General features: G+C 47.0%; 1 protein-coding gene across 1 annotated transcript in view; it reads right to left on the bottom strand.

The window, feature by feature from the left end:
• Positions 1-16,150, bottom strand: part of HYDIN (HYDIN axonemal central pair apparatus protein) — a 345,392-nt gene that overhangs the window by 57,696 nt on the left and 271,546 nt on the right. The window contains 10 exon segments of the mRNA XM_070770879.1: positions 261-433; positions 538-697; positions 3,424-3,543; positions 4,391-4,573; positions 4,804-5,024; positions 7,120-7,341; positions 9,318-9,853; positions 9,856-9,943; positions 11,824-11,986; positions 13,803-13,944. Coding sequence (XP_070626980.1) covers positions 261-433; positions 538-697; positions 3,424-3,543; positions 4,391-4,573; positions 4,804-5,024; positions 7,120-7,341; positions 9,318-9,853; positions 9,856-9,943; positions 11,824-11,986; positions 13,803-13,944 — 2,008 coding nt within the window.

Genomic DNA, 16,150 nt, shown 5'->3' with positions numbered 1-16,150 from the left:
AAATATGCACACACTTTGGCAGTTGATCTTAGAGAAGTCCTTAAACAGCCTGCAGTCCATTCACTGAACCCAAGCTGACAACCTGTGAACTCAGAGGGTTATCACCCATCCCGATTTGCACAGGACCAGAAGTCTCCTGGAATGGAGGACTTTCAACACTAAAACCAGGCAGGTCCCAAGCAGATCAGGATGAGTCGGTCGCTTTAGAACTAAATGTTCTTTAATTTCATTCCAGTCCTGGAATTATCTAGAACTCTGACCTGTGCAGCAAGAGCCGGTCAAAATGCAATTGTCTGGGATCCAGCTCCAATTCTGGGCGGACACCCTGGCAGCTTAACTTGAAGACAGCTGGCTCAGGGTTCTCCTTGATGCAGCAGACAATGCTGTCTTCAAAGACACCGACTGCAGTAGGGTAGGCCCATACATTTAGCATCTAATGCGAGAGTCAAAACAAAGAACATTTATATCCAGGATGCCAAGGCCTCAAACTTCAAAGGAAAGCCTTGCCCTGGTAGACTTGTTTCCACGTGACTGTACCTGCTTCTCATTGGGTTTCAGAATCATGTTGATGGGCTCCAGAAAGTAGGTGTTTGCTTTGATGTCATTCTGAAAACAGAAGTACACCTCCACGACCATTGGGGAGCTGTTCAGGATTGTCAGTGTCTCCATGTTGCCTGGGAACAAGGAGGACTTGTACCTGAAAGTGAACAGAAATTAGGGATGTGGCTGTGAGGACTGGCTGAGAATTCAGGTGGAAAAGCAGACTGTGAGGTGCAAGGCGATTTCAAAGGATCAAGTGGCTAAACAGAGGCAGTGGAGGCTACGAACACAAACCTTATGGTGAAGACTTGCAGCTGTGACCTGACTGCTCCCCCCTCAAACTCATCCCAAACCTTGGTCTCATCTTTAAGATGGGATGATAAAAATTCTTAGGATTTCAAGTATCAAATGAAATATCAAGAGTATATTTGATACTCTAGATATCAAGATGGAGCACCTAATGCTCTGAGGACAGCTGCAGATAACAAATGCCCAATAAATGGCAGTTGTTACTATGGCAAAGATTTCTAACTAAGAATTCTGCAGCTCTATCCTTCCCAGTGCTTATGCTTCCAAGAGAGATGATCATTTGAGTGGCCTGTTATTTCATATCTTAGAGAAGACCTCATTTACCACCTTTTCCTATACTCGCACAGGATGCTACTGTTTTGACACAGACACATTTGACACTGCTCACTGCTCAGGGCTGTTTCTGTTCCCTAGTACTTTAGGGAGAGACCCGCTGAGTGAAGCACTGTAAGCACTGCAAACTGCCCAGTTAAAGGTGCCAAACAGAAAGGCAGCCAGAGAAGGCACAGGGAACATCAACGGACACACGCATCGCTGGAGGTGACAGCACAGGTCAGGAAAGCATGGCACCACTGTGCCCACAGACAGTCTGAAGAGCTCTGGACAGTCTGGACAGTCTGCAATGAAGGGAGGAAGGAGAAGGCATGGCAGGGATTAAATCCGAGAGACAGAGCTTTCTCTGTGTAACTGCCAGAGAGGTGGTGGCCTTCATATCTCACTGTTAATTATCACCACCAAGCACTTTGCTAAAAGTTACATGTGTACTCTCTAGTTCGGTCTTTCCAAAACTGTGCAGTAGGGGCTATTATTTTCCTGTTCTGCACATGAGGATGTTGAGGCTCAGCAAGACTTAAAAGATAAATGATACTTATTTAGGGACCACTGTAATTGCCCTTCTGGATCACGGCTGTCTGGCCTCATACCCTACTTAATTCCAACGCTGCTCTGAACACAGGCCTCTCTGAACCGGCCATCATTTCCCTGAATCCCACCTCCGGCTGCTGATGGGTGCACATCACATCCATCAACCTGACTCCCACCCCTTCTCTTGTCTAAGCCTTTCTACTGGGTCTTAAGGATCCTCTCCATCAGCAGGTAACTCTCTTCAACTTCATTTTCTAGTCCAATATCTTAGGAAATAAACAGGAGATTATGAAGGGAATGGAGAACTAACGGCTCATTAATTTCACCAAGTAAGCATAGAAATAATCACTTGCCACTTATCACAATAAATGCTAGATGGAATTAAGACATGGTTGAGATCCTGGTTCTGTTTTTGGTCTCACCTTCCTGCCTATATAATAAGCAACTTATATATGACTAAAAAAAAAAACTTGTATCACTAAATATTTATGACCATTAACCTTAGCTGGACCCCCAGTTCTGCCAGTTAATTTTAATCTATTTCTATAACATTCTCCCTCTCCTACTTTGCACAAAACCTATTAATACCTACTCCACTTTCCCAACATTTTAAACTTCCTTCCACTTGCCTCACTGTTAGGGATGACCTCACATCATTCACTATGGAGAAAATGGTTGCGTGGGAACCTCCTCACCATTCCAGCCAAACCTGTGACCCTGCCTGCACCTGCGGCCATATCACCTTCCTCCGATGTGATGACGGTCCCTCTTCCTGGCAAAGCCAGCATCTCCACCTCTCGTGTTGTTTCAGGGAGCTGCACCACTCACCGCCCTGACTTTCTCTGGAAACTCTAGCTTCTTCCTCCCTACTTCCCCCTTGACATCTAAACATCATAAGAACAACAGTGAACGAACAGCCTTCCCCGCACTCCAGGTCTCCCTCCTGTCCTCAGCTGCCTCCATCTCCCTTTACAGTCAAGCTTTTCCAAAGAACCACCTTCACACTCTGTCTCTATTCTCTCACCTCCCACTCCTCAACTCACTGTACTTGGGTTTCATCCTCAGAAAGCCCTGAGAGGGTCCTATGCCTTCCATTTGTTAAGCCCCATGGACGCTGATGTCATTACCTTTCCACCCTCCCTGCCACAATCAACATGGATGGCCACGCCCTCTTCTCGTGGCTCCAGGACACCATGCTCCCCCAGTTTCCACCAGTAGCCCCTGCCCTCTTATCTCTTGTGAGTGGTAGAATTCTTTAGGGCTTCATCCATGGTCCTTCTCGCCTTACTGTGCACTCTCATTTAGGTGATCTCATCAGACCCATGGCATTTTTTTGTCTTGAAACAGACTCTCCTCTGAGAACCAAAACCACATAGACTATGCCTTGCTTTCTGTGGCTTCTAGCTGTATCTCTCGAGCATCTCAAACTGAACACACACCCAAGTAAACTCTACATTCTACCCTTCCCCTACCCAAACTGGGTCTTCCTCTAGGCCACCCCATCTGGGAAAACAGTGTCCTCAATCACTTGAGAGCTTAGCAGAAACTTGTGGCACAAGAACACACTTCTCCTGATCTGTGGAGCAGGGCTGCCTGAGGCAATGTCATTAAGAGCTGGATCTACTATTAATACACAGGCACCCTGGCTTGTACTCCTCATGCATCCAACCCAGGGGTCTGAAATCTGCTTTGAAATAATGGAACACTTACTTATCTCTTGATTTCCCACAAAGCAGTGGTCCGAAATGAAACCTCTCTGTGCTCACAATATACTTCTTAAAGATGACCTCATTTGCCTTCATTTCCATCTTCCGCTGAGGGAATACCACCCTGAACACAGAGGAGGAAGAGGAGAGGAGAAGTGTCTGAATGCCTCCACATGATGTATACAGGAACCCAACATTCTCTGTTCAGCAAAGGGTCCAGGAGTCTGGAGACGGAACAACTCTTAATTTGAGGACATTTCTGGAACGACTCTTAATTTGAGGACATTTATGGAACCAACCCTGAGGGAAGACAGTACAGTTTGAATCTGAGAAAAAAATATTCCCAGTAGTGTCTTTCATAATGGGGCTGATGATGAAACTGAGCTGGACTTCCTGTTCTAGTGTGCCTAGCTAGAGAAAGTCCTGAGAAACCCTAAGGAAATCTAGTTCGGGTGGATCTTAACCAGCTTCTGAGTTCCCTGTCTGAAGTGGCCCCTTGGTGAGAATTGCAAAAAAAAAAAAAAAAAAAAACTCCTCTAGGTGTACAAGCTATAAAAAGTCCCCTGGCTTGCTCAAGCCAGGGGCCTTTTTGTGGTGCATAAGGGGCCCAGTGTTTGGTACTCAGGAAAAAAATCTGCCTGTGGAGATACCCACATATACTGAGGTTATAGGATAAAAGTCCTACAGCAAATATAAAATCTGTTTATATATGCTTAATAGTTAAATAAACAAACTAACTTCACACAGGAAGATATCCCCTTGCCCTTCACATCTGCTAGCATTCTATTTTAGCCACATGGTACCGTGTCATTTCTGTGATTCAGTGTCCGTGGCTCTGGAGCCCAGTATAAGAGGGCCTGGGATGCTGCCCTGGTTCCACATTTCTATTAAGACACATTTTGTTCAAAGTCCCATGGGGGAAAACAAAAATGTATCTGCCAATCTTTTCTTTAAGAACAAAATACACTTACTTTGGGTCTTGGCAAATGTATGGGTAAGTGCAGACACCTCGGCAGTAAAGCTGGTACTGGCGGTGAGTTCCAAGGATCTCAAAGTTAAATGTTTGGTCAAAAATCCCAAGATCGTTGGAACAGAAGTGTAGGCGCAATGTCACCTCACCGTTGGCAGGCACGATCCACCGGAAATGATTCAGCCTGAAAATGACCACACATGCTTTTACTGTGAGGATGCTTCCTTTGGGCCAAGAGAAGACAGGACTGTTGCCTGGGAGAAGTCCGGTCCTGCTGCAGTTAGGCATGGCGATCCTTGACCGCCATGGAGGTCCTTAACAGTCAGGACAACCTGGTTCCCATCTGAGGCTGTGACAGCCACACCCTCATTTGGAGCTTCGGCCTTCCCCTCCCTGGGTGGCTCCGAGGCCCACCTGGTGAATTTCTCCTGGGAATGCTGCCCAGATAAGTTGTTCTGCTCTACGTCTGACAGCGGAGCAATGGTTCCGGAAGTTCCTGCAGAAAGGCCCTTCCTGTTGAAGGCCATTCGACGTTTCTCCTTCTGAGTCTCACGCGGCTGATCCGTTTTTTCTTTCTCTTTTTCTTTCGTTTTCTGTTTGCTCCCTTTAGATGAGGTGATTTGCTCCTCCTGGGTCTTAAATTGAAAATGAGTACAGGGTCTTAAACATTCATCCTACGACCACAGAAGCAGGAGACAGGAATGCCCATGACACTGCCTGCGGTTTGGAGTGACCTTTCTGCCTGCAGTCTGGGGTGACCTCACCAGGTTCAAGATGCTGGCGACTGCTGAGAATGGCAGGGCCCAGACTATGACACTACTGTAGGATAGAAGTGTGGAGACGAGTCTAGAGCTTTCCCTGGTACCCAATTCCCTGAAGGGAGGCCAAAGCTCCAGAGAAAGCTGGAAGCTGGTCTGGAGTGTGTTCCCATACTGCATTTTGTTGTTGTGCTTCTGTAGTATTTTTTTTTAATCTATATTTCTCATTCCCTCCCAATCACACTGATTTTTTTTCATAGACCAAATCTGTATCATGACAGAATATTCCATAGTCTGCAAATCTTTTGACTGTTCTCAGAGTGTCCCTTAAAACTTACTTATTTCCTGTATTTCATGTAAGTTGAAAAAAAGATTTAAAAACTTGATTAGATTCAGAGAGGATGCTGTGCGCATCATACTCTGTCACACTGGGGGACAAATGATGTCAGGTTGACTCACGATTACAGACGCAAAGGGTATCTGTGTGGCTGCAGTGATGCTCGCAGATCTTGGCCATGGCAAAGCGGACTTCCCTCTCTGCAGCCAGCCAGCCACCCATGGGACGACGCTCTGGCTCAGAGTGAGTGTCTTGTTCTCCAGAAAACCAGCACTCCAGGAATCCCCTGGCACTCCTTAATCAAGGACTCCTACGTCATTGGGGATATCAGAACAGTGCCTTTCTAATTCTACCATTCTTTCTATAATTTCAGCTGTCATTCTCCTAGAAAGAAGAGCTTTCCTTCATGTACTGGAGATGAGCCTGAGTTCCTTCTAAAACTGTAAGTTAAAGAAAGCTAAACTCTTTCCCCTTAAAGTTCAATTTTCAGAAAAGAGGTTGGTGTAATAGTCACCTCTGATGGTGGCAATATTTTCTTTTTTACCTTTTCATTGGACTCTGCCCAAGTAAGGCCTGCTCACCAGTGCTGAGACCTGATGTTGATTGTCTATTTACTTACCAAACTTAAGTTTGGGGCTCTCTGTTACCTAATTGAGGTGTAAGCAGGGCCTATAGATAACTTTATTTGCTGCTGATTTTGTTTTTTGCTAACATGCATGGTTTATAGGAAGAAAGCTAGGAGGCAATTCAAATTTTGGTCCCCATACTCCTCTTTGACCACCTTATGTGAAGAACCAACTCATTGGAAAAGATCCTGGTGCTGGGAAAGATTGAAGGCAGGAAGAGAAGGGGACGACAGAGGGTGAGATGGTCAGATGGCATCACCAATGCTACGGACATGAGTTTGAGTAGGCTCTGGGAGTTGGTGATGGACAGGGAAGCCTGGCGTGCTGCAGTCCATGTGGTCACAAAGAGATGGACATGACTAAGCGACTGAACTGAACTACTCCTCTGGGAACAGAAAGCCCCTCTGTAATTTTTAATATCCATGCATTCTTCATATTACTAGTCAAATCTATTTTTCTTTTTTTATTTATTCCATTAACTGTATATGTAAAAATCAATTTTATACTTTTACATGATTTCATTTTGATCACTTATCCTTTTAATCTAGGTGGAATTACTTTTACTGCACTGTATCAGGCAAGAAGATAAAAAGCAACTTTATCCAAAATATCCAATCTTCCCCATATAATTTCTTAATAGTCTTTTCTTTCTCTAATGATGTGTGTTTCCTTGTGTCTGTTGACTCTTGTATTCTTCTGCACTGTGTGAATTACCTTAGCTTCACAATACATTCTGCTACCTTTTTAAAAGAGCTTGTTTCACACTTTTTTTTTTTTTGTAAATGGACTTCAGAGCAAATCAACAAGTATCATTTTTAGTCTCTTCTTGGGGGCATAGGAAGAGTCAGACCCAGGGAAGGTGCAGCTTAGGGAGGCTCAGGTGGAATCCCAAGTGAGTGGAGGCAAACACCCCAGTGAGCTTGACATCAACCCCGGGCTCAATTTTTGGCCACATGGAAGGCCCATGTGAAGTCTTGCCAAGGTCAGGAGGATAAGTTTCTCCATTTACCTTTGAGGAGCCTGGGGTGGTTGAAATCTCTGTTTCTGCTTCCACTTCTCTTTTCTCCTCTATCAGGGAGAAGTCTTCAGAGGGTGGAGTTATAAACACGAAATGCTTCAGGATTTCTGTCATGGCCAAAGGCTGTCGCTTCACAGGGTAGGAGATGATTGAGTATAAAGCAGGTGGTGGGATAGGTGGTCCAGAGGAACCCAGGCCCAAGATGTCTAGGATCTAAAGAAAAATATCAAGATGAATTTCTGGTGTAGAGGGCAGGCTACCCCTAACAGCCTCCCTGAAAGAGCACAGGATGGTGAGACCCTCCCTCCTTTCTCTCAACTTTCTCAGGAGACGCCCTGATATAGGCATGTGTCAGGGATGGTGTATAATGGGCCTCTGACACAGCTCTGTAGGTCTTTCCAGACCTCACACCTCCAGACTCAGCTGGGGCTCTTGCTATGGGCTTCAGGCTCCCTCTCTTATCATAACCTTTGTCACTTTATTATGATTGCTTGGTGGTCTATCTCTGCAACTGGACTGTAAAGTTCATTAGGACTGGAACTAGGGTGATATAGCACATGGCCTAGCACACAGCTGGGACTCAAACCTCTGTTTAAAGAGACCATCTCTTAATATTCTGATGTCTATAGTATAGAGCTGTTTCATTTATTTTCAGATCCCCTGTTAACATTTCTTCTACCTTTAAGTGTTCTTTCTTTTCAAAGATAAAAGAGAGTTAGGGCTAGAGCAGGTCATATATAGCAAAGAAAAAAAAAAGTGCATCAAAGTTCTGGGAATGGGGTGAAAGATGGGAATGGAGAGAGAAGTCAAAAAAGAAACTTGAGAGAGTCAACTTATTCCTGTAGCATTCCCCATTCTACTCTGATATATAATGAATGAGAGCCATCCAGAGCAGATGGCTTCAAAATCTGGTAGCAATTTTCTCCTCAGCTTGTAAAACCCTCAGAAAAAGGATGCTATCCCTTGATTAATTGTTGTCATCACAACCATGAGGCCACCTGAGTGGACCAAACAGGCTATTAGTTCGAGGAAGTAACTATCTTCATGTAATCCTGTGTTGCTAATTCTCTTGGTCAGAAAGTTGAAGACACTTCCTGACTAACATGTAGCTAGAGTTAACTCCCAGGATTCAGAATATCTGTGAGGAAAGGGATGAATAATTTGCATCCCCTATTAAATTAATAGAGGCAGGAAGTTCTTTAAACAAGTCTAACTCGTGGTTCCTCTCAGGCTCTGCTCTCTACTTCTAAGGTTGCATCTCAGTTCAGTTCAGTTCAGTCGCTCAGTTGTGGCCGACCCCATGAATTGCAGCATGCCAGGCCTCCCTGTCCATCACCAACTCCCGGAGTTCACTCAAACTCACATCCATCGAGTCAGTGATGCCATCCAGCCATCTCCTCCTCTGTCGTCCCCTTCTCCTCCTGCCCCCAATCCCTCCCAGCATCAGAGTCTTTTCCAATGAGTCAGCTCTTCGCATGAGGTGGCCAAAGTACTGGAAGGTTGCGTCTAGTTTCTGATAAATACTAAACTAAACCAGTGGGTAGACTGAGGCCCCCCTGTTCAAATCTGGCTTGCCGCCTGCTTTTGTGAATCAAGCTGTATCTGAACAGAGTCATCTCCAGTCATATCCATTATTGGGGGTGGGTGTTCGGGACACAGACTATATGACCTGTAGCCGCAAATATTTGTTTTTTGGTGTTTCACCGATAAAGTTTGTCATGGGATGAAAGGTTATAATAACCATTCCCTCCAAATCACTGCCAAAGGGGTTTCTGAATATGATGCTTTTGTTTCTAGGAACAAGAAGCCATCTGGTCGTATAATTTCTGTCATGGTGGGAAGCTTATGGGAAAGAAATTTTAGAATAGTTGAGCCATTTGCATAACCCCCGAAGTGTACCTGCCTTGCCAACCCATAACACAGTATTGTCAATACTAAAATTAACTTTATGAGTGGCTTTTTATAAGGTTAGATGGAATAGTTTAGATCTGTGGAACTTCCTATGGATACTTCATCACATAGAAAAAGGTCCTTTTAGCCATTTTTGTTTTATATACAAAGGGATATCAGAGATGAATGGAATTAAGGGGATCTGGATTTTGTGTTAAAAGCACATTTACAAGGACTAGCTCTGTACGTCTGCCTGGCTACCTGACCGTTACATCTCTGTCTTGGAGGAAAGTCTGTACCTGTTCCCCTTTAGGAAGCCTCTCATTTTCCAGAGCCTGCTTCCAGCTCGAGCCTTCGGAGTCAGGCGTCTGGATGTTTATGAACGGCACACCCAGATCCTTCTTCCCTTCGTGGTCCTCCTCCTCGCCCTCGCCTCCGTCGCTGCGCTCCTCCTGGGCGCGGAGCTTCTCCAGCCGCTCCCTCTCGGCCCTCTCCCGCTCCAGGCGCTCCCTCTCGGCTCGCTCCTTCTCCGCGCGCTCCCGCTCCCGGTCCTTGCGGCCTCGGCGTCCACCCGAGGGAACCTGGCGCTGGTCGGCCCCATCCTCATGGCTCATGTCCTCAGCACCGATGTGATGCAGCAGAACTCCTTGCTTCCGGTCCCAGTACGTGAGGATGTTCTGGATGTCCTTCAGGGTCAGCTCGAAGGTCTTAAACTTCTGGGCCACGTTCTTGTCAGTGTCCTTCGGAAGGTCCCCCTCACTGTCTTCTTGCTCCTGGACAAGAGGAAACCAAAGCGTGTTGATATCTGACAAGAGGTTCCTCCTCCTCTTATCCATTCTTCCTTCTCCACAGCTACCTGCTCTCTGACGGACACTTTTCTTTCTACTGCATCAATCTTCACCTCTAGTTTGGAAAAAGTAAGAATCTAGAAGGCAAAAACACATAAAACATTCTTAAAACAGTTCTTTCGGGGAGAGCAAATTGCAAAAGAAGGAGAAAGAGGGCACTGTGCTTTGTAAGATGGCCTCATAGGATTCCAGCCCCTCATATACACGCCAGGGCTGTGCCTATGGATTGTGTGGGGGCCTTTCTCAGAAGATTCACTCTGTGGTCCTGCCTTGTCTTGGAGCTGGCTGGGGCCGGGCATTATGCATAGCAGCTGTAATGTTCACTCCTGGCTGACAGCTGCTGCTCTGAAGGATCAACAGGAAAAGATGCTCAAGACGAGCCTTTCCTCTGGAGAGGCCACTGAGTCTAGTGGTCCAAACCTGGTCTCACAATTGTTATCTGTGTGACCATGGGTGAGCAAGCCACATCTTTGGCCCACCTGTATTGTGTTGACAGTAATATTAATAACTACCCCAGAGGACCACTGAAAGTTAAATGTGTGAGTACATGTAAAAAGTTTATAACAGTGTCTGTCACAGAGTAAAAGGTCTCATAGTGCCAAGTTATTAAAATTATACAGATTATGTATACAGATTAATCAGTGCTGCTGGGGACAGACAGGGTTTCAGAATCTGGCTACACTCCAGCCTCTTAAACAAACCTGTATTTTAGCTAATGAACCTTGCAGAGAGAAACCAACCTTATTCTTTTTCTTACTGCTTTGTGGGTTCTGATTGTCTCCCCTCCTGATGAAACCCTCCAGGAGGCTTCACAGGTCTGGGGGTTCTTCTTTGATGACATACAGTCCAGTTCAGCCCAGTGACATTCTTCTCTTGCCTAAGCTCAGGTGTGGAGGCATGAGAGGCCCAGGCTGGTTATCCCCTCTCTGCACTGCATCAGCTCCCCGCTAAATGTCCGTCTCTACAGCCTGGAGAGAGCTGACACAACAGTACTGGCAACGCTGTCTCCTGGAGTGGGTGGATCGCCTTATTTGTGTGGGTGAGGGGAGGGCGGGGTGCCTGCTGTATGTTCCCATCTACAGAGTTCTGCCTAGATATCCTGTTCCAAGTGGAAGTGGACTGAGTGTGGAAGAAGCGCCTACTGAGGGGAGGACTTGCATTTGGAAACTTGCAGGAGCCTGTTTCTTATCCTTGTTTTGGTGCCTAAGTTTTAAGTGCTCAGACATGCTCCTTCCTGAGCTCTACCTGATGCGGACTCCTGGACACTGATTCCTCTGCTCTTCCATCTGCCTCCTGGGACCAGTCTGCACCTCGTCTGGGAGTCTAGCTTTAGTTTTACCCTCAGAACTCTCGGGGCTGGAGTGGCCACTGTGCACCCCAGCTAGCACAACCCTCAGCCACTAGCGCCACCCTGGACGTTGCTCTGGCCAGTCTGCACCAAGCCTGGGTACCGTGTATCACAGTGGGCAGAGACGTGACAGGCAGACTGATACTCACAAGGGTAGCTTATGCTGGAGCATCTCCCTTGACTGCGGTCAAGGATCAGCTCCTGGTTGAACACACTGACTTGGTGGCTCACTGCAAACAGCTCTTCACCACCAGTCTATTTAAAACCATCCAGGGGGCTGCAGGAGACAGCAGAAGGAGCCAGATTTGTGCACACACACAACTGTTACAGCTCGTCCTGTTAAATTCTGGATGGGGTTCACATCTCTGAACCTCTGAGGAAGGACAGGATGTAACAGGACAGGATTATGGGAAGCACAAGAAAGCACGGGACACACAGTCAGTGCTCAGAAAATGCTGATCCCTCTCCTCCTGCCTTTTGCTCCACCACAGAGTCTACACAGTCCTAGGCCAGCTTTCTGGAGGGGAGAAGTGCTGGGCTGATATGCTAGCTGTGGTGGTGGGCCACTCTGCACCTGCCTGCCGCTGAGGGGCCAGGGAGGGTTGCTACCTGCCGGCTTGGTATCTGAGATTTCTTCGTGGATGGCTCCTCCTTTACGGGTCCCTGCTTTGGCTTTTTATTCTTCCGTTTTAGCTCATCTTCTTCCTTCTGTCGCTCAAGTTCCTGCTGTAGCTTCTTTTCCTGCATCTCCTTTGCCAGTCTCTCTAGCTCCCTTCATTAAGTCAGGCAGAGAAGAAAAGAGTTCAGAGGGGCCTGCCCGAGCCCCTCCCCTGCTGCAATCACCTGGTGGGGGAACGTGGCGCGGAGCTTTCTTCAGCACAAAAACCAGGAAAGAACAAAAGAAAGCTGGATATTATAGGAAGGAAGGAAGATGGAAGGGAAGAGAAGAAAAGAAGGAAGAAAGGAGGAAAGGATGGCTCACATCTACCTTTGAATAGTCATTTAGTAAAACTGATAACTGAAGCTCAACTAAGAAGAATTCTCAACTGATCTCTAATTCTATTTCAATCTCGTTTCACAGGAGAGTGAGGCAAGGGCTGTAAACAAGCTGGATGTTATCACCCTTAAAAACCAACTTTCAAAGATTGTTCTGATATCAGTACAGATGAGGCCCAGCTTTCTACACTCATGTCTGAGGTGTAGACAAGAAGAAATGATGTTTTTCACAGCGGTCCCCACTGTGGCCCACTTGGAGCCATGGTGCTAGAGCTGGAGGCCACGTTCCTCTCCTTCTCTCCCTTTCTTTCCTTTCCAGCTATGGATTCAGCCGTGTCTGCCCTGCTGCTAATGGCAGAGAGGGCTCCAAGCCTGGGCACCATGTATAAACAAAGAGTGGAGGGGATGGCATTTCTGAAGATACGGAATCCATTTATTTTTATCTCTGGGAATCCCTGATTGTTCCTGGCTGCTGTGGCTCTCTGCTCATTGAAGTTGACTCATCATTACTTCATCACTTCGTGTGTGTGCGCGTTACAAACAAGTCACTGCTGAGCTCTAAGAATCAGATTTGGATTTTCTAAGTCCACTGTGAGAAGAATGCCTGAAAGTAAATGACCTGAATGAGAAAAAAAAAAGCGATTTTTTTGGAATCCCAAAGCTGGGATTCCTGAGGCCCAGGCATGTTTACAGTAGACCATGCATGAGATGTGGGTATATATATATATATACTGATACTGTAGAGTACATAAAAGCTCTTTGGGGGCCAGCGGGAGGAGTCTGGAGGTAGGGGGAGAGGAGAAAAGGGGATTAAATTATAGGTAGCATCTTGCCCCCCACCACCAGTGTTTGGAATCTTAGGGAGGGGTAGGCAGTAGACCCTCCTCCCTCCCTTGGCATGTCTGAAGATCTGAGGACAGGACACTGCCCACCTGTATTGGAGACAGCGTGAAATCATGGACCATGTCTCGTGGGTGGTATGGAGGGGATTCAGTCAGTCCCGTGTGGTCCCCAGGGATGGGCACAGAAGGTGGCTGAGAGCACTGGCCTGGGAGCCTGCCCAGGGTCTCTGCTGAACTGCCCAGGCTAAGGAGCAAGTGGGAGTGGCAGTCAGACCTCGGGATGGACGGCACCACCAAAGGCCAGGATGCTGGCCAGGAAAGGAGGAGAAATGGCTAAGTTATGGAGGGCAACCACCATGCCCACGTCACAAGAGTGGCCCCCTGGGTCACCATCTCTGGACACCTGAGCACAGAGGCTGATGAGCCGCAGCTCTCAGGGAAGCCAGCAGGAGATTAGGGGCCAGAAGCCCCTCCTCTTTTTACACTACAGCCTCTAGCCCTGGGTCCCACAGGTCCCCCAGAAAGAAGGAAGGACAGGAGAATGGAGACGTGGGAAGGCTGCAGCAACCAGCACCCTGGTTGTGCAAGATACCTGTTTCTGCTCTCAGCAAGTCATCCTCCCAGGTCTCCTGCGGCCATTGCTGCCTCCTCCCTGGCCCCGGTGACCCTAGTCTCCAGGATGGGCCGTGTGCCTGATGGAAACTGCTCCCAGTGGCAGTGCTTCCCTTCTGACCAGCCCCGGACACTGACCTCCTCTTCCTCTCCCGCAGGGCTTGTTGAACCTCTCGGTTGAAGGTTATTTTCTCCTCCTCTGTCAAGGCATCATATTCTTCCTCATCCATGCTTTGGAGACGCTCCTTCTCTCTCTTCTGCGCTTCTCTGCGTTTGTGCTCTGTGGGGAACAAACAGGAGGGTGGGAAAAACTCACTCACCACGTTTGGCTGCGGGGACCCCAGTGGTTTAGCTCTTGCCTAAGCAGGCTGTGGTGCGTGTGTGACAACGAGAGGCAGTGGGTACCACAGGTGGCCTCCTAATCTCTGCTGGGCTTTCCTGCACTCATACAGTTCCCACAATGGTTTCCACCTGTGGTGGGCTGAACAGAGGCCCCAAAGAGATCCACGTGCTAATGCCCAGAACCTGTGAATATGTCACATTACATGGCAGAAAGAACTTTGCAAATGTAATTAAATTAAGGATCTTGAGTTGGCGTGATTACCCTGGATTATCTGAGTGGGCCCAATATAATCACAGAGGTCCACCCGAGGCAGGCAGGAGGGTCAGGGTCAGAGAAGAAGAGCGGACAATGAGGCAGAGGTCAGAGAGTTGCGAGGTAGGAACCACGAGCCGAGGAATGCAGGGGGCCTCTAGGAGCCAGAAAAGGAGACGAGGATTCTCCCCTAGAGCCTCCAGAGGAACATGGCCCTGCTGACACCTCAATTTTAGGACTTCTGACTCCCAGAACTGTCAGAGAACAAATCTGTGGTGAGTCATCAAGGTTGAAGCAGTGTATTACAGGAGTAATAGGAAAGTAACATACCACCCACTGACTTTACCCATTACTAACACAAGCCACCAAAGTGCTCAGGTGACAGAACTGTCAACTTCCACACCCTGCAGGTTCCAGGTCCTGAAGTGTGGTTCACACTTGGCACGAAGGCTCTGGGCTGCTTCTGCACATGTTGCAGGCACCCCAGTCTTTCCTCATGCCTCCCTAAGTTTGAGCTTTGGGCTCAGAGATCTACATCTTGAGTTCTTAGTCTCTAACACTTACAGAGGATAGTAACAGATCAGAATAATAATTCTTCCTTCACAGGGCTGTTGTGGGGATCAAATAAGCAATCATGTAAGGCGCCTAGCCCAGTGCCTGGCACATTCATAAATGTTCAATAACAACTAGATTCTAATATAATAATATTGTATGCTGCCTCAGGACTTTTTAAAATGATTAAGGGAATAGGAACCTATACTGAAACTGTGAAAACTACAGGCAATTGAGAAAATGAAAAGAGATACTTTCTTTCAAAAGTTGATTGTTGATGGGAAATGAGTTTTCTGGAAACTAGGAATCTGGAGGTTGAAATATTGCTGAAAGATGCCTGGTCAATCTCTGGATGAGAATAAAAGGAAGCAGTCTTTGAGTTCTGCTTTGACCCCTGGGTTGGGAAGATCCCCTGGAAAAGGGAAAGGCTACCCACTCCAGTATTCTGGCCTAGAGAATTCCACGGACTGCATAGTCCATGGGGTCGCATAGAGTCAGATTCAACTGAGCGACTTTCACTTCACTATGAACTAAGATAGCTCAGTGTTTGTAAATATTTCCTTAAAAGGAAAAGGTGCAGACTGTTCTGGAAGACAGAGGCAAGGCTGAGTGAGGAAGGGCAGTGATATGACCGGAGCTGAGGCTGAAGCAGGATTCTGCCTCTGAGGGGTAGCGCCGTCCTCTCCCTTGGGGGCCAAGATCTCCTGGGTCTGCTTTTGTCTAAATTTGGAACTTAAGCTAACATTACTTTCTTTGTGTATGTGTGTATGGGCTTTTCAATCATTGAAAATTTTTTTACAGGCCACTGGAATGACAAAAAAGCAAAGAACTCAGAGTTACACAGATCTTACTAATATGCTCTGTGATCTTACACAAAACTTTTGATATCTGTGAGCCTCGTTTTCCACATCTGTAGAGTGGGGGCAATAATCTTTGTCAGGACTAAATGACCCAAAGTGTCCTTTAAAGACATTTTAAGTGTACACAATCTGCTGCAGTGCCTGGTACACAACAGGCTAGAATGTAGAAACTGTTTCCTAAAGTTACAAGCTCTACTCTGGTCTTACAGGAAATTCACAGTGGGCTTAAAACCGACAAGCTAATGAATGGGTCACCTGAGTAAGGATGGGACCTGTGATGTGGCCCTCTCAGTCAGTGCTCAGTTGCTCAGTCACGTCTGACTTTTTGCAGCCACATGGACTGTAGCCAGCTAGGCTCCTCTGTCCATAGGACTTTTCCGGCAAGAATACTGGAGTGGGTTGCCATCCAGGAGACTGTCCCAACCCAGTGACTGAACCTCCTGTACTTCTGCATTGGCAGGTGGATTCTTTACCACTGA

The sequence above is a fragment of the Bos indicus genome, chromosome 18 (genome assembly GCF_029378745.1).
Source record: "Bos indicus isolate NIAB-ARS_2022 breed Sahiwal x Tharparkar chromosome 18, NIAB-ARS_B.indTharparkar_mat_pri_1.0, whole genome shotgun sequence".
NCBI lineage: Eukaryota > Metazoa > Chordata > Mammalia > Artiodactyla > Bovidae > Bos > Bos indicus.
Note: the sequence above shows the minus strand (reverse complement) of the source record. Positions and strands in the feature narration are given on the sequence as shown.